Source organism: Ceratotherium simum, chromosome 7, assembly GCF_057802395.1.
Source record: "Ceratotherium simum simum isolate JZ-2026a chromosome 7, ASM5780239v1, whole genome shotgun sequence".
Lineage (NCBI taxonomy): Eukaryota > Metazoa > Chordata > Mammalia > Perissodactyla > Rhinocerotidae > Ceratotherium > Ceratotherium simum.
The window spans coordinates 46,615,273-46,637,489 of record NC_141906.1 but is presented as its reverse complement, the minus strand read 5'-3'; the positions used below and the strand labels follow the sequence as shown (position 1 = coordinate 46,637,489).

The window sequence follows — 22,217 nt, the reverse complement described above, 5'->3', positions numbered from 1 at the left end:
GGTTCCACAATCTCTATCAACTACTCAACCATCATTACAGCATGGAAGCAGCCACAGAGCCTATGTAAACAAATGGGCAGGGCTGTGTTCCAATAAAGCTTTATTTATAAAAACAGGCTGAGGGCAGGATGTGGTCCAGGGGCTGCAGTTTGTTGACCCTTGGTTTAGGGGAATGACATAATCAAAGCAGAATGATAAATCTGGGAAGGGTGTGGGGATGTATCAGAAAAGAATGAGGCTGAAGTCAGAGGAATCACCCAGGAGGCTCCTGCAATAGTACGAGAATGGGGTGGTATAGAATAAAATGAGGCAATGCTAAAGGGAATGTGACTGATGCACACAGGGACCTTCTGAAGGTAGAAACGCAGGACTCAGTGGTAGTTTAACATAAGAGACTAAGAGGAGAAAGCTCTCTATGATGTTTCCAAAGTCTGAGATGTGGAATCCGGTCTCTAACAACCAAAGAGGCTATGCAAAGAACTGTACTAGCTTCTGTGAGAAGGCATTAAAAATCTCTCCTTGCCCTTAGGTACCTATACTGTGATATAAAATTATTTACATAATATCATTGGAGGAGTGGGTGGCAACTGATGGGTTTGTTGACATGCTCAGAGCCAAAAGTCATTAATTTGGAAGGTTTCATGGAGCAGAGTAAGCCATAAGTTATCAAAAGAAACAATGAACACCACTAAATGCTGTACAAATATAAAGAATTACTATTGTTATTATTGTCACCATTAATAATGGCTTTAGGTTGCCTGCTATGGCAATTGTGGGTAAAAAATCTCATTTGGTTTCAATGATGGGACCCAAATCTTGGTGCTGGCAAAATTCATACATGGCAACTGTCCTCTCCACACTCTTTCCATACCTGCCACTTTGGCCTTTTTGTCCCATTTCATTGTACGCAGGCCAATGACCTTGAGGAAGTTGGAATGTGGGGAGGCCATTGCCATCTGAGTGCTTGGTCCCCGCCTGCCTCACTAGGGAAACTTACCAAGCAGATGTCTCTTCAAAAGCGGAGGCTATGGTATGTCTCAATCACCTTAGGGCAACGATCGGAAGCTTTGCCAAGTGGGGGTGATGTGGCAAATATTATTCAGTAGAAAGCAGCAAGCTTTCACCAATTAGTTGTCTTTGGAGGTCAATTAGAACCCCAGGAATTTTTAGAATGCAGATTCAGACCCAGTGACTGTCTGCCTGGCATACCCTACAGGAATGTTCCTCTTGAACAATGATGCTTCTCTTCCTTCCCGTTCAATTTCACACACAGAGGCCGCTTTTATTGGTGTGAAATTGAATTTGAGATTAAAAGGGGAACATTCCTGCACAGTAATGAATTATGTTGACTTGCTCAACAAAGAAAAACCAACCAACGGGCACAGAAACAAGTACGAGAGACAGCCGGCCTAATGTGGACAGAGAACAAGGCCATACCTGGACACACAGCACGTATTCCGGAGACTCCGTGTGCCGGAAGACCACGGCTGACCGCAGGATCCCATGTGGGTCCAATATGAACTCCTCCTCTTCATTTCCCGACAAAATAGAGAAGGAGAAGGGAGGCCCATTGTGAAAGGAGTCCCTGTCTGTCACCACCAGCTGCAAGATGCTGGTGCCTACTGGCTTATTTTCCTGCATAAAAGAGTATATTAAAAAGGAAGATAAAATTACACCTCTCTTCACATTTTAAAAAACCCCATCATTACCGGCTGAGAGTGCTGTGCTAAAAAACAGGGCTTTTAGCGGAAGGGATTCCCTGTGATATTATCTTGTCTTCTGAAAATATGCTGGCATCTGCAAGCATCATGCTTCCCATCCTTGGCTGCCTCCCCACAACTGCCCCATGAGACAATGAGCTGCAGGTGAGAACACAAGGACTTTGTGTTGAACGGGTTTGTAGGTTCCAGGGATGGTCCCTACACCTGGAAATGCCCTGAATTCGCCTCTATAGCTCTGGGAATATAGGGTGCTCACCAGCCTTGGTGACACAGTGGAAATCCTCATGGGCCAAGAAAACATCAACCTTTCAGGATGGGAAGGCACTTCCTCACACTTGTCACAACACAATTACCCTGAGGCCCAACTCTGTGACATAATGTCACAACATCGGACTTCTTGGGAGAACATCCTGGCAACTTCCCAGTAAACATACAAAAGCATATGCCAGGTGGAAAAACGGGGCTTTAAACCCCACCCCTCAGAACACAGTATTGCCACATTTCTCGAGGAAATGGAAAGGGGGTAGAACATTTCTCAACTTGAGAATGAAGAGAAACGAAGTCCTTAACTTCATCAGAATTTTTGGAAGCCCCGATATTATCATGCAAGCATGATTTTGCAGAACCTCTCTGCCTTTTCCCCAAAATAGGAACATGAAGGCTTTTTGTCACTCCTTCTTGGGTCAAAGGTTCTCCTCACTTCGAAAACACCAAATTAATTTCCTCTGTAGCTCAGGCACTGGTTTCCTTGGCCCACTCTGTTGAGACTTCAGCATTACCACAGTGTGGGTCTGAAGTCAGTTTCATTAGTTCAGGCCTTCTGATGACATTGACTTAATATTAAATGAATTTGGGTCACAGAGATGAAGACAATGATACACGGCGGTTTGGAAGGGAGTCATGCATGGGGCAGGCACACTTCAATTTATGTGCTGAATTAGTCTTATGAAAACCATGTGTTGGAAGAAGGAAATTATTCTGGGTTGGAAAAAGGGAGGAACATTTGTTGAAGGAGAAAGAGAAAAGACCTCAAAGACCTCTTATTTTGCCCCTTCTCTCAAGCAGCCCCTTGGTCATCAGAACAACTAGACACCGTCTCCCTCTGGACTCGGTGGTGGAACTGCCTCGGCCCAGCGTAGATTTACTATTTCACACTGACAGTATACTCAGCACCACAAGAAATAGAAGATTTATTGATTTGTTTGCTCACTCTATAAAGGCCATTTCCTCCAGAGGGGAGAGAGAGAGAAAGAAAATGTGCGCTCTACGGGTCATGGTCTGAGAAAGAAGGGTGACACGTAACACAGACAGGCCGCTGCGCTGCAGATATGAGCCGCGGTCACAGCCGCGGTTTACAGGCTGCCATTCTCGGTTCTCTCCCTGCTGACTTCCTGTTGTGCATGTGAAAACAGTCTGTCAAGCTGATCGATGTGTGTCATAAAACCAAATGTTGAGTAGGCAAAGCCCATTTTGTTTTAGTGTGAGCACACAGAGGCGGTGAGAGGCAGAGAGCACCCTTGTGGGTGATCGTCATGAAGGAGAGCAATCTGAGAGGAAGAGCAATGGAGGAAGGTGCAGACTCTGGGTGAAGCTTTGTAGAAGCAGGAGAGGGGTCAGAATGCACAGCTGCTGGAAAAAGCATCAGAGAGGAGAGGAAAACCAAAATACCACCGGTGAAGGAATCAGATTTCGCTGACAGAGGGCTGGGAATGAAGCAGAGAGCTGCTTGCTTTACAACCGCCTCTGAGCCTGATTCCTGGACAGCTCAGTGGTGCAGGGGGGCGCTGACTACGGATGGCCAGACTCAAAGTCTTCAATGCTATTCCAAAGGGGCCCCTCAAGACCTGGCTCACTCTCATCTTACCTTCTCCCCACAAGGCCCTGGGAACCCGTGGGGGGTGATTCTCAGGCCAAATTGGATCAGGCAAGAGCCAATTCTCTAGAATATCTGTGGCCCCCCAAGACACGTATATCAACCCCTGAATCCTCTAAGTTCTGCACCTGACAGTATTCCTGGACTGGATTTCCTGATCCTCCTGAAGTTGGGCTTCAAGCTTCTAGAAATACTGGGAAGAGGAGGTAGCTTGGCGCCTAGTACCGTGCTCATGAAATACCTTCTGGATAAAACACAGATGGGAGAAGAGTCATTCTCTCTGACAGCAGAATACCAGTAGCAAGTTACTCCATCTTGCAGTCTAATTTGAAAGAGCAAGTGGACTTAAAGTGCTAAACAAATTGCTTATGGAAGACTGATTTTAATGAGTAGCAGCTCTATCCTGATGCCCAACCTCCCTTTGACTGATGATTTGTGTTAATCTTCCTCCTCTGCCAGAACAGCACAAAGTAGCTTGAAGGCAGCCTGTTATTGTGGAAAGAGAACAGTTTTTGCTGAAGACAGACCTGAGTTCAAATCTTGACTCTACCACTTACCAGCTGCATGATCTTGGGTGAGCTACTTAACCCCTCAGATCCTTAGCTCCTTCACTGCAGATTGGGGGCCGATGCACTACCCCACTTCACAGGGCTGTGGTGGGGACAGATGGCATATGTAAAGCACCTGACACTTGAAAGGACCCCATTAGCGATAGCACTTATCACTGTTTATTAATCGGTTGCAGTAAAAGAATCAGGCCCTTTTCATACCAGCCCTATGACAGGATGAGTTGGTATTAGGTAAAAACAATAATAAACCATGAGGAGTAAACCCCAGCAGAGGAAGGAGGCTGAGTGCATATGGACAATGCCTGGTAGGCAAGACTGCTCACCTGAATCACAGCGGTATAGTTAGCAGGTGTAAAGACTGGGCTGTTGTCGTTCACATCAGAAATATCAATGTTGACAGTGGCCGTTGACGACATTGCAGGAATGCCGCTGTCTACTGCCTGGATGAGCAGGGAGTATCCAGACACCTGCCAAAGCACAAAGGGCTGAGAGTAAAGAAGTGCGGCACTTCCCTCCTGTGCACACTCAGACTCAGCTGTGCTTTGTTGAAGATCAGCCATCTTCACTTCAATTTTCTAGACTGCTACCATTGACATTTAGGCCAGATAATTCTTTGTTGTTGGGGGCTGACCTATGCATTGTAGGATATTCAGCAGCATCCTGGTCTCTACCCACTAGAAGCCAATATCACCTCCTGCCCATTTGTGACAACCAAAAATGTCTCCAAATATTGCCAAGTGTCCCCTGGAGGGCAAAACCTCCCCTGGTTAGAACCACAGTTCTCAGCCTTTGTTCAAACATGACAGTTGTCACCACTGATCTGCCATATTTATCAGTTTTGATACTTCGGGAGTTATGGGGATATATCACCCAGTGAGGTCTTTTTGCTTTTTAGCATCACTACTATGACATCTTTTTCCATATTTTTTTTTTTTTTTTTTTTTAAGATTTTATTTATTTATTTTTTCCCCCCAAAGCCCCAGTAGATAGTTGTGTGTCATAGCTGCACATGCTTCTAGTTGCTGTATGTGGGACACGGCCTCAGCATGGCCGGAGAAGCAGCGCGTGGGTGCGAGCCCGGGATCCGAACCCGGGTCGCCAGCAGTGGAGCGCGCTCACTTAACCACCAAGCCACGGGGCCGGCCCTCTTTTTCCATATTTAATTTCACTTTGAAGACACATATTTTTAGTCAAAAGAGATGATATTTAAGTTTAACCTTGAACAGAGGAATTTTCTGGATCATTCTTTCTGACCTGGATACCTACAGATGATCCTTTTGGATCTGTTCACCCAGGGCTAAAGCTGCCTATGAAACAGGACCACACGATCCCAATGCTGAAGGTGGTTTTCTTCCTCCTTGCTCTAGGAAGGACCAAAATTCAAACCATCTAGAAAGACACACATTTGCTTTTTCTTTAAACCATTCATAAATAAGAAATAGCCAGAATCCATTGGCAGAAAATTCTTTCAAAGGTCTAACCCGCATACATCATGCTGCTGTATTTTAGCCCATCCCTATTCACTCTCATTATTTAGAACGGAGAATCTTCCTACTTATACTCATGGATCCTGGGCCTGATTCCAGTGAAGGGGTGGGTGTGGTTGGGAAGGGAGCTGGCCTAAACTAGCTTACCCGTTCCCGGTCTAATTTCTTCTTAACCTTCACAAGTCCCAAGACAGGATCCACAGCAAATTCATTGTCCTGATCTCCACTCACAATCGAAAAATGAATCTGTCCATTGGGCTGGCTATCTGAATCTTCTGCTATTAGCTTCATGGGACATAAGCGAAACAAAGAAAAGACATGACATAAGAGACAGAGAAAAGGTGTATTCTTAGAGTCCCAGGTCTGTACAAATGGGCACAGCTCTGACAGTTTTCTTAGGTGCTCTGCTCACCAATGCAAGTGATCATGCCCCCAGTGGAAGAGATGATGGGTTGGCTGAAGGAGGGCAGTGCCATTACTGGAGCTGCCATTTTATTTCTGTTAGTTGTTACCTGCTCACAGTCTGATGCTTGTTAGGCCTGATTTTCCTCAGGCCTTGAGCCAGTAAGGATAGAGCCAAAGCTAACTGATGGGAATACTTTCATATTCTTTCCCAATTTTGCAAAACAACTGTCTCTGCCACTGAGTTAGGCATTCTATAAACCTATGCATTTCCATGTTAAGGAAGCCCAAGAAAATTCTCTTTCTCACATGGCAAATACACTGCCCCACTCTTTACTGCTCCACATTGGTAATGTTGGGATTTGTATGTATGGAATAGTCTTGTAACATCCAGGAAGGAGAGAAGGCCTGGGAAGTCCACCTTTGATGTGTAAAGAATGCACTCTCACAATCTGGTGCTGCGAGAGCCAGAGACAAGGATGGATGGAAGGGACCTGTCCAACCTCGGAATGGTGAGGATGATGAGGATGGGACTCATAGTTTCCAAAATGTAATTTGTAAGTCTAAGAGAAACCTCATTCTCCTAAACATGGTTTGTTCTTACTGGTATTAGAAAAAATTCCTTCCAGAAAGAGCTCCTCTAAGAGTGGCCAATCAATCTTAAACTTACTCCCATTTGGAGCTGCCCTACTCTGTGTGGGTGTGAGTGTGCGCATGTACAGGGAGCTGGGGAAGGATTTTATTCTATCCTTAGCCACTTAATAAACTTATCATCTAAGGTCACAAACTTGTAGGAGCTATCATTAGAAATTCAATCCATGAACTGTTTTGTTTTCTCAAAAAAACATACACTTCCGGGAGGAAAGTGATTATTGATCACTTACACCATGATATAAATGAATTTATCAGTCCTTTTTCTAATATACAAAGTGGAGAAGCAGCAGTTGAAAGACTGGTGCCTGTCTAGAATTCTTGGGGACAAAAGGACCCTGAAAGGAGAAAGTGTGAAGAGAATCCAGGATAGACTTTGCTCATTTTTTCACTCTACGGAGGATTCTTAGTCCCAGACATCTGGACTTCCCACTGGCACCTACCAAAATGACAGAGTCCCCGACCAAGGCATCTTCACTTATGACAGCACTGTAGACATCTTGGCTGAACTTGGGAGGGTTGTCGTTCACATCCGTGAGGTTGATGCTGACTGTGGCCACGGTGCTGAGAGCTGGAGTGCCCCCATCTTTGGCTTCCACCACTAGGTAAAATTTTTTGCATAATTCATAGTCCAGGACTTCAGAGACAGAAATACCCCCTTTGAAGAAAAATGAGGAGCTTTAGATTTGATTAGGAAGAAACATTGGTCAGCAGTTCCATAATCATGGTAATATTTATAACATCATCTCCAGCCAAGAATTTTAGATATTTAGGAATTTGTTTAATGCCCTGCTGAAAGCATCTCAGAATCTGATTAATGTTTTCAGTTAAAACATAGCTATCCATCAGACACAACACTGAAGAAATTAAGTCTTTGCATGTTTCTGCAATAGTTCCTGAACTTCTCTCAAGCAGCCTGAAAATCTCTGGCATTATTCACCCTCACACAACTAAGAAGTAGGGACAGGAACAAGCATCCCCAATAAGTGTCCCCTGATGAGTCCTCAAGTGGACCCAGGCAGACCGAGAATGAGCCAAGATGTGTGGATGCAATTGTATGAGCCCACCCCTCATCAGCAAGCAAATACTTGCAGACTTAACTGAATTGAATTAACCACTAACGTGCCTCGCCAAGTTATAATATGCTCATCTAAAACTATTATGGCGCGAAGAAGGCAAATACTTCAGAAACTCAAGGTACAGTGACAGAATGGAAAAGGAAATACCTGGGAATCAGTGGGCAAACAGTAAGTCTGAGTTAATGTCTACAACTACAGAACAGAGATGACGCCCATGTCACAGAGTTATTTAAATTAAGCAAGAAGAACAAGCGAAAGCAGTTAGCTGGGTGCCACCCTGGGATGGGCTCAGTGAGTGCTACTTCCCTCCCATTCTAGATCTTCCTGGTGAGGTGACCCAATCCTGCATTCTCAATTGGTAACTGGTCATTGAACTGCCTGGAGAGCAGTTCCCAAGGGCATGTACCTTTCGCCCACCTGGAAAACAATCATTAGGACCAAGGTGAGTATGTTACATCCATTCACATTTCCAGACAGCCAACTTCGCTAGAGGCTAAGGCTGCCCCTCTGCTTAAGGTGAGAAACAGAAGTCACACATATAACAAGAGGATCTTTCTCCCCATAATTAAGTTTTCTTAGCAATTACCACCCTTAGTGCTTTATTTTGCATCCCAATCTCGTTATCCAGTGCCAAATTTACACAGTACTTAACCATTTCCGCATGGTGTTCATATACAATGGTCATAACTAGACAGGCCAAGGCTAACACATATTTAAATGAGGAAAATCCCCATATATTTTAATTTGAAGTATTGACCTTAATAAAGAGAGTTACTGCTGGGAGAAGCTGCTAATGCAATTCCTCCATCAGTATTTCCACCATCCTAAACTTAAGGGCAGGGACTATATCCCCTTCATTTTTTGCATCCCCCACAGCATAGTAGTGTTATATAGAGGTTACAGCATGAAGTTCAGAGTCAGGAAGATGTGAGTTCAAATCCTGGATTCCCTACTTACTCACAGTGGACATTGGGAAAATGATTTAACCTCTCTGAAGCTGTTTTTCTCATGGAAAATGTGAGAAATAACTAATGATTTAATAAGAACCTGGCATATTTGTCATGTTAAATAAAAGTTGCCAATTATGACAGTTTCTTGTTCATGTTTACTGGACTATCCAAAGGAGAACGGACTTCCTCTGCCACCTTGCTTAATAAGTGCATGTTTCTTGAATGATGAGGGAATCATGTCCAATGGCTGGGAGGTGTGAGAGACTCACCTTTCTTGTCTGAAACATGGGCCTGCTTTGCCTATTTACAGGGGCCTGTAGGTCACTGTGTAGATCACTTACCAGTGTCTGCCTTGGTAGGTGACCAGAGAGTGGCAGCCTGAGTGTGGACAGTGGCAAGCAGATGCTAATCTCCAGGAGCACTTTCAAACAATAAACATATGATCCAAGCAAACAAACAAACAGAAAAGAGAGAGAAACAAACAAACTCTGTGCTCGGTATGTAAATACTACTTCCTCTCCCCACCTATGGACCACATTACTGCTCCGGAGCCTTCCTATGAGAAATCCTGGAACCAATATGGGGGTCAAGTATTTGCCAAGTGAGCCCATAGCTAGAAGCTTAAAACTCAGGAGGAGGCATCCTTAGAAGCAGAGTGTCAGAGGACACTCCGGGGTCTGCTGCAGGCTCTGCTACGAGAAGATTTGTTTCCACTGTGAGAGAGGTAGGAGGAGGAAAAAGAGCCCACCTAAAAGGGCGGCTAGAGGGTTGAGAGAAGCAGGATATAGTAGAGCCTTGAATTCTAAGTAGGCTGCTGTTTACCCACCTGTCTTTGGGTTGATTCTAAATTTCCCTTGTTCATTCCCAGACCGGATGAGATACGTAATCTCAGCATTTGTGCCAATATCTTTGCTGGTGGCAAAAACAGCAAGGACTTGAGTACCAGGGGAGGTGTCCTCAGGCACAGTAACCAGGTAGTCCCTCCTTTCAAACACAGGGGGGTTGTCATTAATGTCCAGGACAGTGATGGTGACAGTGGCAAGAGAGGACAGGGCCTGTCCAGGGCTCTGGTCGGTGGCCTGCACACTGATGTTGTAGGAGGATTGCTGCTCTCGGTCCAGCGGCTGCTCCAGGATGATGATGCCGGAGGAGCTGTCAATGGAGAAGAATCCATTGGCCGAGTCGGCCAGGGAGTAGACGACCTTCCTGTTGATGCCTGTGGGAGATACAGGAATGTGAGCGGAGAAGAACATGGCCTGGCACTCCGCACTAGAATATTACGGGTTTGCTGACTTTTGAAGGGTCACACAAAGAATAGTAATTGTAGAAACCACGGCTTTGATTCTACAAAAATGTAAAAAATATACAACTAAATTGAATGGTAAAGAAATGAAAAATATTGGCAACAAATATAAGAAATAGTTGGATTGTCTTAATATATTAAAGAACCCCACACATCTTTAAGAAAAACTCTAAGATGCCAATAGATATGTAGGTAAGGATGTGCCACAGAAAGAGAAATACAAATTAATTAATTACTTTAACAAATATTCATCTAGAATCTATCAGGCACTATTCTAGCTGCTAGATATTATAGCAATGGACAAGACTCAAACATTTCTTGAGAAAATTTTTACATTCTAGTAGGAGTAAATAAGAAATTAACAATAACAAAGAATCAGTAAAATAAATGGCATGTTAGAGGGTAAAAATGGAGAAAAATAAAGCCATAAGGGCGGATCAGAAGGGCTGGGGGGAGAGGGAGTTTGGGAGATAGAGGGAAGGGTAGGAATTTTAAATGAAGTGGTCAGGAAAGGGCTTGACATTTGAGTAAAAACCTGAAGGAAGGGAGGGAGTAAACAGTGCAGATTCTGGGGGAAGAACACTCCAGGCAGAGGGACCCACAAGTGCAGAGGTGTGAGGTGGAAGCCAATCTGCTGTGTTTGAGGAGCACTGTTGAGAAGACCAGTGTGACTAGAGCCAAGAGAAAAGAAGTAGAAAATGACATCAGGGTGATAACGGGTCGGGGAGCAAATCCAGTGGGGTTGTGGTGATGCGGGAAGCCACTGGAGGGCTTTGAGGATGGGACTCAAGTGATGTGACTTAGATTTTAACAGGATCATTCAGGATGCTGGTTGTTAACAGAATGAAGAACAGCAAGAGAGGAAGCAGGGAGACCAGCTGACAGACTCTTGCAGGAATATAGGCAAGCCATAATGGCAGCTTGAACAAGGTGGTGGTGTTGCAAGTGGTGAGAAGTGACCAGCTTCCAGATCTAATCCGAACACATAGGTGGTGTGAAAATGAACAAAGGGAACCTCATTTAATATGGAGTTGGGAAGCCTTGAAGGGGAAGCTCTCATGCACTACCACTCGACGTTTGCAGACCCCAGCAAGAAGAAGTGTATCTTGCTTGCTGCAGTAGGAAGAAGCTTACTTTATATATTCTAGTAGAAGAAAGGAAGACTTTCTCCTTGCCCAGCAACAGCCCAGCCAATGTGCAACCACCACACTCAGCCAATGGGATGCTGCCACCATCCTGAACTCTCTCTCTCCTCCAATAGACTTTTGTTCAAAACAGCCCTTCCCAATGTCCTCCTTTCCTCTATAAAAGCAAGCCCTTCTCCTTTGTTCTCCAGACTTGCCTATGGCTCGCCACAGTTTGCATGTCCCGAATTGCAATTCTTCTGCTACTTCTGAATAAACTCATCTTGCTGGTAAAATAACTGGCTATTTTACTTTTTAAGGTTGACAGTGGTGAGAAGTGAGGAGGTAATGGACATATTCTGAACTTGGAAGTGGTGATAAAAGATTATTTCCTGATTGTGAAGCTGGCAGGATATGGGATGTGAGAGAAAGAGAAGACCCTAGGATGACTTTTAGGTTTTGGCCTGAGAAGCTGAAAAGAGGGAGTTCCAACAGCTGAGAAAGATAGGACTGCAGGAGGACTAGGATTTGGATGAAAGGTCAGGAGACCCATTTTGGACAGATTAAGTTTGGGATGGGCATTTTATATTTAAGCGGAGATCCGAGTAGGAAGTTAGTACAGGAGGCTGGAGATCAGAGGAGAGTCTAAGCTGGAGCTATAAATTTGAGGGTCATCAGTGTTCAGATGGCATGCAGAGCCATGAGAATGGATGAGGTCATAAGGGAATGTAAAGAGAAAAAGGAAATCCAATGGCCAGTGAGCCTGGAGCCCTCCCTCCATCAAAGAAAGAAGAAGATCTAGTCAGAGAGTGATCTCCAGCTCCATAATTTAAAGAAATACACTTAGTTCCCAAAATACCATTTTATCTTAATATATACTACAGCTAAAACATATCAACCAGGAAATGTCCATCAACAACCAACACATTAGTGAGTGATGACTGGATTGACTTCTGGTTCTGAAGACTGATTTAACTGTTTTTCTCAGAGGATCTTGGCGTTTCAAAATGGTTTATGCACCTGAAATTCGCTAGAAGTTAAGATTTATAAGAAGCCAAATGTAATAACTTCGTAGGCTGAAAAAGCATCATTTTGATCTTAAATTCTCTTGATTAAGACAGTCATTAGTCATGACTCTAGCTATGCAACTACCTGAAAATATCTTTTGTGAATCATGGACCCTGGAATATAAGCTCTTAGAGGGGAGGGTCTAGGCATGTGTTGTTTTCTATTATAACACCTCACACTGGGGATAGACTTTGGCAGTAATAAGAGTTAAACACTTTACTCCCCCAATGTACAGTTTCCCTTAAGCCAAAATTCCCAGCAAACCAATAAAATCATATATCTGGAGGGAATGACATAAATTGCATTATGTGGCTTTAACCAAAAGGTCCAAACTGAGATCTTGTTCTTGGTTCCATTCCAGAGAGTCCATTTTTTCCAAAGTTTCATCATTTACTTTTATTTCTCTTTCAAAACAACCACCCTGTGATATATAAACATCAACCTCTGATTTTATTGGTGCTGGGATTAAAAACAAGAAGGCTTTCCTTTTCTCTTGCTGCCCCTAGAAATAAGGCCCCAGAGCAGAGGTTTTAGGAACGCGTTCTGGCTATTTTTAGAGTGGCTGCAAGATTAAATTCTTCAACGTACATTCCTGGGGTGAATACACAGAGGGTTGCGGAGGTGATCAAACTTGCACATGAAATACAGTCAGAGCTGGTTGTGTACCCCGGAAGCTGCCGTGACTGACTGGATGGTCTCAACGCACCTCTCAAAGTCACAAAAATGCATTTATAGAAACACATCAGCGATTGACATAAATACACCACACAGGTTTTCAAACCATACACATTCCCTAAGGATTTAACTTCTACTCCCAGCATATGGAACACCACTCTTACCAAAAATAAGATGGGACAGGATGGGAAATTCATGCAGCATCTTTCATCTGAGTATCTGCTGACAGCTACAAAACCCACTTCCCTGATGCATAATCCGAGGGCTGAGGATTTGCCTGGAACCACTAGCATTTTTAGGTGAACACGAGGAACGAAGTCCTGTTTTTCCTAGGCTCCTTGCTCAATCCCCTTAAGGATTCCAGGAGATCTGCTCTGGACATGGTTCCTCTTCGGGTCTGAAGTTCATTTAGGAAGAAGGTAATTTCTGACTCCCTGTTCTAAGAGCCATGGCGCTCCAACCAGCTGAGTTAGAGACGGAGGGCTTGGGTTTGCACACTGCTGCTCTCTGGGGCAGGAAGGCCTAAAAGGAAGGTGATTTAGATTTCCTTCACGGGACATCACTAAAATCTAATTAAAAATGTCACCTGTACTCCCGGTCTGCCGCTTTCTCTTCCAGCCCTACTCGGAGGCACTGGGTTCTGCTCAGATCCCCAAGCAGGAGATGCCATGTTCTCTGAGCTTCCTGCTCAGCTGACCAGCCCTGTTGTTGGATCTCTGCGTTTACAAGGCTGACATTAATCAGACACACAAAGACCGTGGCTCCCCTCCAGGCAGATTCTGTTAATTTAAACTCGGTGACAGAGTTTTTCTGCTTTACCACAGCAGAAAACCATCCCTTCCCCTGCAAGTTGCTGATCCAATTCCCCTCACCTCCCCATACATTTTGTTTCTAACAGTATCTTGGGCATTCACACCAGGAGGATTTGGGAGATTTATTGTTTACCTCTCTTTTCTGTTACCAATCAGACTGATATGGAAGCAAGACTAGAAAAGGTGGCGGGGGGATCCAAACCAAGAACCCTGCTAAATAGTATCACTTATGATTTGGTAGCTCTCAACAAAAGAGCAGGATATATTTTTGGAACATATTAAAACTCCAATGTAAACACAATTGCAATGGATTTCAATGATTTCTAGAAATAATGTCAGATGCGTAAATGCCAATTTGGAGGCAGTACATTTGGTGTAGCACTTGGTCTTTGCTGTGTTACCAGGCTATGGGGTGCTGTCTTCGTTAAATGCATGCAGGTCATGTCACTAAAGTGGAAACTTTCTATCTAAGGGCATTTGATAAATGCCATCCTTCAAATCACCATCCCTTCACTATGTACCCAGAGAAAAAGATGAACCTGAGCAGAAGACTCGATTGCTAATTGGTCTAACGCTCTTACTACATGTCACGATGTGTTATATGAAGGTATAACATTAATCCATCATTTTGCGTCTGTGTTTTTAAGTATGTAATTCTCTTCTCCAATTTGACCCTAATTTAATGAGGACAGAGCTACTTAGCTTCTTAAAATGCTAAAATGCCAGGCTACCAGGAGAAGTATGACTTTCATTGCAAGTGAAGTTTCTGCACGTTAACTGTGACAAATGGAGCAGGCAGGCCTTCAGAGGATTAAAATCAAGTGAAAAGAGAATGATTAAAATTTCTATTTGGTCAAAGGAAGTAATAGGTAGTGGCATTGTGTGGAGTGAGGTTGGAGGAAAGAAATAGCACATAGAGATCCCCAGTAAGGAAGGCTGTGAAATCCAGGGGTGGGTTGCCAAGGGAATGCGTATTCCCTCCCTTGGAAGGTTTCTAAATGGAAGCTAGGTTCCTTTCAATTCAGTCAAATGGAAAGATGGACTTTTTGGACATGGGACTATACAAAGTTCTTAATGCTTTAAAAAGAAGGCAATGGTCCAGTCCTGGAAGACAGGAGACCTTGCTTCTAGCCCATGATCTGCCCAAACTACACAGCGTACCTGGGCCAGTCACTTAACTTCACTGGGTCTCAGGCCTTTTCACTTTTAAAATGACAGAACCCAGGCCACTTGAGGTTTAAGATGATCTTCCAGCATTATGCTTCATTTCGAAATTAAACTAATGGAGCCAGTTTCATTTATATTTCCAAAGGACTGTGCCCCTGCCCTCCAACTGGTCATTAAGTTGCTAGACCTTGGCTTAAGTAGGCCAGCATCACCATAGAAAAAGTCCAAATTAAGCCTGATCATGACAAGCTATTGGAATCTTCTGGATAGGAAGAAAACTTTACACAGCAGATTCACACCATTCAGTTAAATGTTCAGAGTTCACACATGCAGGTTACAGCAAGGCTTTCAGACCTCAGTGAGAAATAACACCCACTACTAGGATCACCCCCAAGGATCTAACCCAATGTTAGAAGAACTCAGCTTTATATTTGAGATTGTGAAAGGTGTTAGAATCAGCACCAAAACCGAATAGTGAGAGTGGTCAACACGGCAAGTACATTGAGATTTTTTAACCTGATCTTTAAATGTTTTCTCCCCTTCTCCTAAGATCAAGCTCCCTAAGGTTAAGGAACCTACAAGAGCTCTGTTATGCTTGCTTTAGGGTTTTATGTTGGCAGCTGCTTTGACTTTGTCAGGGCAGGACCTTGACTGTGACATTCACAATGTACCCTCCAGTAACTGCACAGGATCTGCCTATAGGCAGCATGCAAAAAATGTGGGCTGTACTAAATTGCTGTAAAGTCATTTTTATAAAGGGGTTTGAATTTTTATGGAATAGAGTCTGGGGAAGAAATAATTTGAAACAATCTCAACAATCAGACTCTACTAACACTTTCAATTTTTGTTCTAATCACTTATTTTTTAATGAACTTGATTGATATATTGAGGTATCATAATTTATGTACAATAACACGAACACATTTTAAGTGTCCAGCTTATAAATTCTAACATACATATACCCCCATGGAACCACAGCCCTCATCAAGATATAGAACATTTTAATCACTCCTTAAATTTCCTTCATGTCCTAGTCAGTCCCCTGATCGCACCCCCTAGGCAATGTAATAACTTGTTTTTGAACCAATACTTTCTTCTGCCTTCATTAATGCCTATTCATCAGTGCTTGAAATCCCACAAGTATATTTAGATTTCACAGTCTTTATGACCTAGGCTTGGTGATTAAGGCACACTCTTATTTAAGCTATAGGGATTATCCTTCGAAGAAAAATGATAAACAAAGCTTTGGTTCTTGAATATGCGATTGGGTTCCTTTGAGACAGCCTTATCCTTAAAAGACAGTAGTTACATTTGAGAAGTGCAAGGGTTCAGTCTTTCTCACAGGAGACACTGGCTATGACCCTTCCATTTAATAAGGGTTTGCCAAGTGCCACCTGTTGGATTACTCTGGGCACTGCATCGAGGGGAAGTGGAGCCCAAAAGACATCATTCCTAACCCTAGGCGCTTAGCAACTTGATGAGGAATTACTTAAACTAGATAGTTTAGAATTTGCTGTATGTCTTCCACCAATTTCCCTTTCCCATCTGAACTGGAATGTCGGGTTCTTTTGATTTTCTCTCTGAACTATTTCTTGAATGTCTTGTGGCCAGGTCTCACAGCCAGGTGAGGCTCCTATTCTCTCTCACCTAGACAGTTGCAAGAGACTCCTAATTGCAAACTGCCTCAGACTCTAGCCCCTCCTGGCCAGACTTAACCAGGGTTAAGTTTCTAAAACTCTGGATCCAGTCCTGCCTCAGCTGCTCAAAATGGTCACCGACTTCCCACTTCTTACAGTCAGAAGCAAAAACGTTTGAGAATGCCTTTCTAGTCTTTGAAGTCTCATCCCAACCCACCCTCTCAGTGGCCTCTCCTGCTCCACTTCCCCTGTGTACCGTCTACTGTAGCTACTCTTGAAGACACCATACATATTTAGTCCTCTAGGCCTTTGCTTGTGCTTTTCCTTCTACTCAGAATCTTCTTTTCCCCTCCTTCACTTGTCAAAATCTGACATATTCTTTGCAGGGTCTCCTCTGGGGCAACTTCCTTAATTTCTCCAGTTACTCCCTCTCTGTGCTCCCCTAACATTATTTTTTCATTATCATTAGTTATATTTAAGTCTGCTCTCCCACTAGATTAATGTATCTTTTAGGCAGAGGGACTGTGTCTTATTATCTCTGTACCCGAGGACTGAGCTCAGGGCCTGGCACACAGTCAGAGAACAATGAAGGTTGAACAGCAGAAGAAACAGCCAGGGGAACACGGTAAGTGCACGAGCGTGCTAACGTAATGAATTTGGTGATATGTGTTCTGCACACACATGCCCACTGCAAAAGCTTGTGTTAAAAGAACTGAAGAACCTCAAAAGGGTGCAACACAGAGAAGTCAGGAATATTTAATATTAAAAAGGCACATGAAAAAATTCATAGATATATAAAAAGATATTGCTAAATAGATGTTTGCATTTGTGGAAAAAACTGGTAACTACCCAATTTTCTAAGAATGAGGACTGGTTGAATAAATTATAGTACATTCATACCACAGAATACTATATATATATCATCATATAAAAGTGTAAAAAAACATATAATGGCATGGAAATATGTTTGCAAGCTAGTGAAAAAAGCAGGCTACAAAACAATATGTAGTTTATGAGCCCAGTTTTGTAAAGAAAAAAGGCAGAGGGACTTCTATTAAAATGGCAACAGTGGTTAGAATTGACTGGTTTTTTTTCTTGTTGCCTATCTTTCTAGATTTTACGTAGTAGACACAGGCATGTTTGTAATTAGTAAAAGAACTATTATAAAAATCATATACATGGAAAATAGTTCTTTAACATCAATTTTGGAGAGCAGTCAAATTTTCAAGTTATTTTCCAAGCCGGTTTAATTCTCGATGTACATACCATTTGAAACAATTGTAGAAAAAGATACTTACCTATTATATAAGGATCCTTTTTCCGGATATTTCCATTCCTCATTTTAGTTTGTGCTCAGAAAGACACTGACTTTACTTAGAAAATCATTTTTTTGTTAAAGGTCTCATTTTAAAGTTATTTCAAGGGATACATTTTTAAAACTGCCTTTTACACTTAAATTAAGCTGTAGAAGAAAATGGCTAGCCTAAAATTCTCCTCTCATTGTTTGTGGGAGGCAAGTAAAATCCTATTACCTTGAAAGAGTTCAAACTGACTGCTCTTTTTTATCTTTAAAATATGCCTTTGGATGATACGAAATAAAACAGAAAGTTGCCATGAGGAGGCCCGTGGAATTGCTATTACTTTTCAAGTTAGACATGACTTTTAAATAGACTCTGTATTTCTGTTTTACGTGTCTTTTAAAAGTTTTTCTTTGGGTGATGACTAAAGCTGACACATTCCCAAGGGTAAAATACCAACTCTTGGGGTTAGTAGTCCCTTGGCTTTTTGAATAGTCAAAAAAAGACAGGAGACAGCACCAGTCACAGAGTCAGGGAGATGCTGACTATACCATAAACCTCCTGGCGACTTGCCAGTTGGCCTGGCACCAGCTCTGCTGAGTAGGATTGGCTACATGATTGTGAGGTCCCAGGCAACACAAAAATGAAGGACCCTTTGTTTAAAAAATGTTAACAACTTCAACACAGCCATCGCAGAGCATTAAACCAACATGAGGCCCTTCTAAGCAAGGGCCCTGTACAACTGCAAAGGCTGCACACCCAGAAAGCTGGCTTCCTTGCTGAGCAAGACTACGTTCTGACTGCAAAAGCTACAGCTCATCTGGGTATAAACACTTTCAACCATCTATGGCTTGGCACTTTGGTACGCCCGGGATAGTCAAGTATGAGTAAATTAAATCACCAATTAAGTACTCAAAACTCCATCTCTATTGGTGCATAGAACTTCTACGCTGGACTGCTACCCAACAATAATACTAAAAATGTTTCTGAAGTGGGGTCATTAGGTATGGTCGTTGGATCAATTCATCTATCCATCCAATAAATACTCATAGGATTTCTTCTGTATGGCAGGCATGGGGGATGCAAAGAAGAATGAGTCACAGCACCTCGACTCTCAAATGCTTCCCATTTCTCAGGAGACAAACATGTATACAGTTGATTGTTGGAGAGAGGTGGCCAAGGGAAGTTTTCCAGAGGAACTGACTTGAGTCATGAAGGAAAGACATGAATTGTTAGGAGAACCAAAATGGAAAAGTGATAAGAAGAAAGGACATTTCAGGTGATGTGAACACACGTGAAGCTAAGAAAGATGAAATTGCTGGGGTAGGGTAATGGGATCAGTATTGCTAAATTATCAGTGTAGAATGGCAGAAGCTAAAGCTGTCTATTTTCAGAGCCACTAGCAAATTACCAAAGCTGTTATAAAAAATTATAGCTAGAGTAACTGGGCATAAGTTAATGGATAAATTAGCAGAGAAGGAAGAAAGAAGATTGGAAGGAGTGAGTTGAAGAGGGTGTGTGGGTGGGAAGCATTTTGTAATATGTGAGAAGTTATTTAAAGAGCTCCCCAGCAGATGATGGACAACATAATTGTGCCTGTCACGGAGGCTTCACAAGGTGAAGTGATAGCGTGTATCCTGTGGCAAAGCTGATAAGCACACTCCACCAAGCCTCAACATACCCTGCAGAGACAGGAAACGCAAGCTGGGGTCCTTGGATTCTGTACAAGATGCCCAAGGGTAGGTGGAAATTCCCCCAGACACTCTAGCACTGCCTTAAACCCATCATCTGCATTGCTGTGTGTTGGATCAGGATTGATCCAGTTGAGTAGCTCAGAGGCATTATCAACCCATGGCATCTATCAATGAGGCAACGTGTGAATAGGTGAGCTCATGTGAATGGATCATGCGATCAACTGCTAGAAATCGGAATTCCCTGTCCATGGGTGATGCTAAAATGCTTTACCAAGATATCCCTTTCTGAAAGGAATTAGCTGTTTCATTTGACAATTGATGTTTTGACTTCAACTTGGAAGAAATTGGGTTTTAAAAAGAGTAATAATAACAACTTACATGTGTCAAATGCAAAGACTCCTAAACCAGGCAAAGCATCATAGTCAACTAGAGGAAAAATATACATCCAGCCCTATCCCAGACTTTCTGAGTCAGATTTTGGAGATGGCGTCCTGGCCTGTTTGTTTGTTTATTTTTGTCTGTTTATTTTTATTTTATTTTATTTTTTTTGTGAGGAAGAGCGGCCCTGAGCTAACATCTGCCAATCCTCCTCTTTTTGCTGAGGAAGACTGGCCGTGGGCTAACATCCATGCCTATCTTCCTCCACTATATATGGGACGCCGCTACAGCATGGCTTGCTAAGCGGTGCGTTGGTGCGTGCCCGGGATCTGAACCAGCGAACCCTGGGCCTCCGCAGCAGAGCGCACACACTTAACCGCTTGCGCCACCAGGCCGACCCCATGTCTGTTTATTTTTAAAAGATCCCAAGGGGATTCTGATGCACAGTCAGGGCTGATAACCAGTTTGTCTGATTTTTGTGCATTATTTTATCTCTGCTGCTGGATCCTGGAATTTGGGTGCAGGTGGTCTGTAGGGCCCTAATCAACTGAAGGGTCCTATTTTCTTGGGCTGGGGGGTAGTGGTGGTGGTCATTTTGTATTTCCAAATTAAGCCTTATGAGACAGAAGACATTCACATGCTCTCCAGTGGAACTGGAGAGAGGAATTTCAGCCTTTGAGGATTGCTACACGAGGAAGTCCAGGCTGTGTGTGTGAAAGCTCCTGGAAGAAGGAATCCATACATGCACTAGACATGAAGTTAGGGAACTTAGGTGGAATGTCTAACTTAGTTCTCTGAACAACTTGGCAGTTCAACAGACATAATTCGAGCATGTACTGGGTGGCTAGTGCCATGCCAGTGATGGCGGCACAGAGGCAAACAGGCTGTGTGTTCCAGCCTGTTCCTCCAGGAGCCCGTGGTCTGGTGGGTAAACAAGAAATTAATATCTCCATTTTTCCAGGGAGGAAGTGGAGGTTCAGAGAGGTTGGGGAACTTATTTAAGGGCAGAGAGTAAGCGTTGGAACTGGAATATTTAATCTGGTCTCATCCTAAAGTCACTGTGTGATATCGTTTCCCAAAGTGACAGACAAATGTGACACAGAGATGATGGGGTGTCATGGTCAACCATCTAGCCACAAATACTCCAGAAGGCGTCCTGATGCTGGTGGAGGTAAAGAATTCAGGGAGGGGCTTATAGGACCCTGGAGCCCTTTACTCAGGAACACTATCCATTTAACAGATGCCTTGGGAGAAGTCACTTAACCTTTTGAACCTCAGTTTCTCCATCTGCAGGTGGGAGTATCTAGAGCTGTTCTTGCCGTAGTAAAATTACATGTTTAAGTGATTTGGGATCTCAGGAGAAAAGCTTCAAACATAAGATGATATTTTTTGATATCTACAACAAAAGGCTTCAACCACAACGTGCTCCAAAGAATGGCTTGCATCTCTCAGTCTTTAGGGGGATTATTTAATTGTTATGGACATTTTAATAGTCCCTCAGCTGCCTTCAAAGATTTAATATTTCAGAGAATAACAGAGCTTTGGGGAAGGAAAAAACGTATTAAATCAATGGCCTATGCAACTTAGAGGTAACAATTTCTAAGGCGTTAGGAAAGATACAGAATATACTATATTTAAGAGCTGACAGGCTGAAAGCAGAACTGAATACCTCTTGAAACATCTTCTAGTAGAAATTACTAGAGTATAGAAAAGAGCATTGGACTTAGATGTCAGGATACCCTCCTTTTAGATCCAGATCTGCCACAAACTAAGTCATCTTGGGTAAGTCTCTTTGTTCCTGAGCTTCAGTTTCCTCTTCAAAAAAACAAGGGTTTGACTGGATTTTTTTCTCAGCAGTGGTCACATCCTAAGACCTACTAGGACTATAATTCACAGAGGAAGTGGGCCTAGCGCCCTACGGAGGATCCACAAATCCACGAGAGCAGCAACAGGAGCAGCCAACAGCTGCTCACCCCCTGCCCAGGTCAAAGCAGCTGTGTTCCCAACTTGGCTGAACTGCTCCTGCTTGAGGGTGGGCCCTGTTTTGATTGCCACTGATCTGCACGAGAACCCTTCTTCCTCACAGAATGGAGCCTGTGGAAGGATAATGCTATGGTAGGGGATTCTTAAGGATATCTAGATAAAATTCAGGATGACCATGAACTTGCATTAGTGTATTAGTTCTCTCTTGCTCCATATGCCAAATTACCCCAGAACTTAGCAGCATAAAACAACAGATATTTAGTATCTCATGGTTTCTGTGGGGCAGGAATCTAGGCATGGCTTAAGCTGGCTGTCTATGGCTCAAGATTTCTCATGAGGTTTCCGT

General features: G+C 43.2%; 1 protein-coding gene across 1 annotated transcript in view; it reads right to left on the bottom strand.

The window, feature by feature from the left end:
• The window catches only part of FAT3 (FAT atypical cadherin 3), a 502,525-nt gene that overhangs the window by 46,550 nt on the left and 433,758 nt on the right, over window positions 1–22,217 (bottom strand). Inside the window, exons 14-18 of the mRNA XM_087433575.1 lie at window positions 9,559–9,948; window positions 7,147–7,361; window positions 5,798–5,935; window positions 4,487–4,630; window positions 1,438–1,635 (exon numbers count right to left, since the gene is read on the bottom strand). Coding sequence (XP_087289701.1) covers window positions 1,438–1,635; window positions 4,487–4,630; window positions 5,798–5,935; window positions 7,147–7,361; window positions 9,559–9,948 — 1,085 coding nt within the window. The remainder of the gene's footprint in view (window positions 1–1,437; window positions 1,636–4,486; window positions 4,631–5,797; window positions 5,936–7,146; window positions 7,362–9,558; window positions 9,949–22,217) is intronic.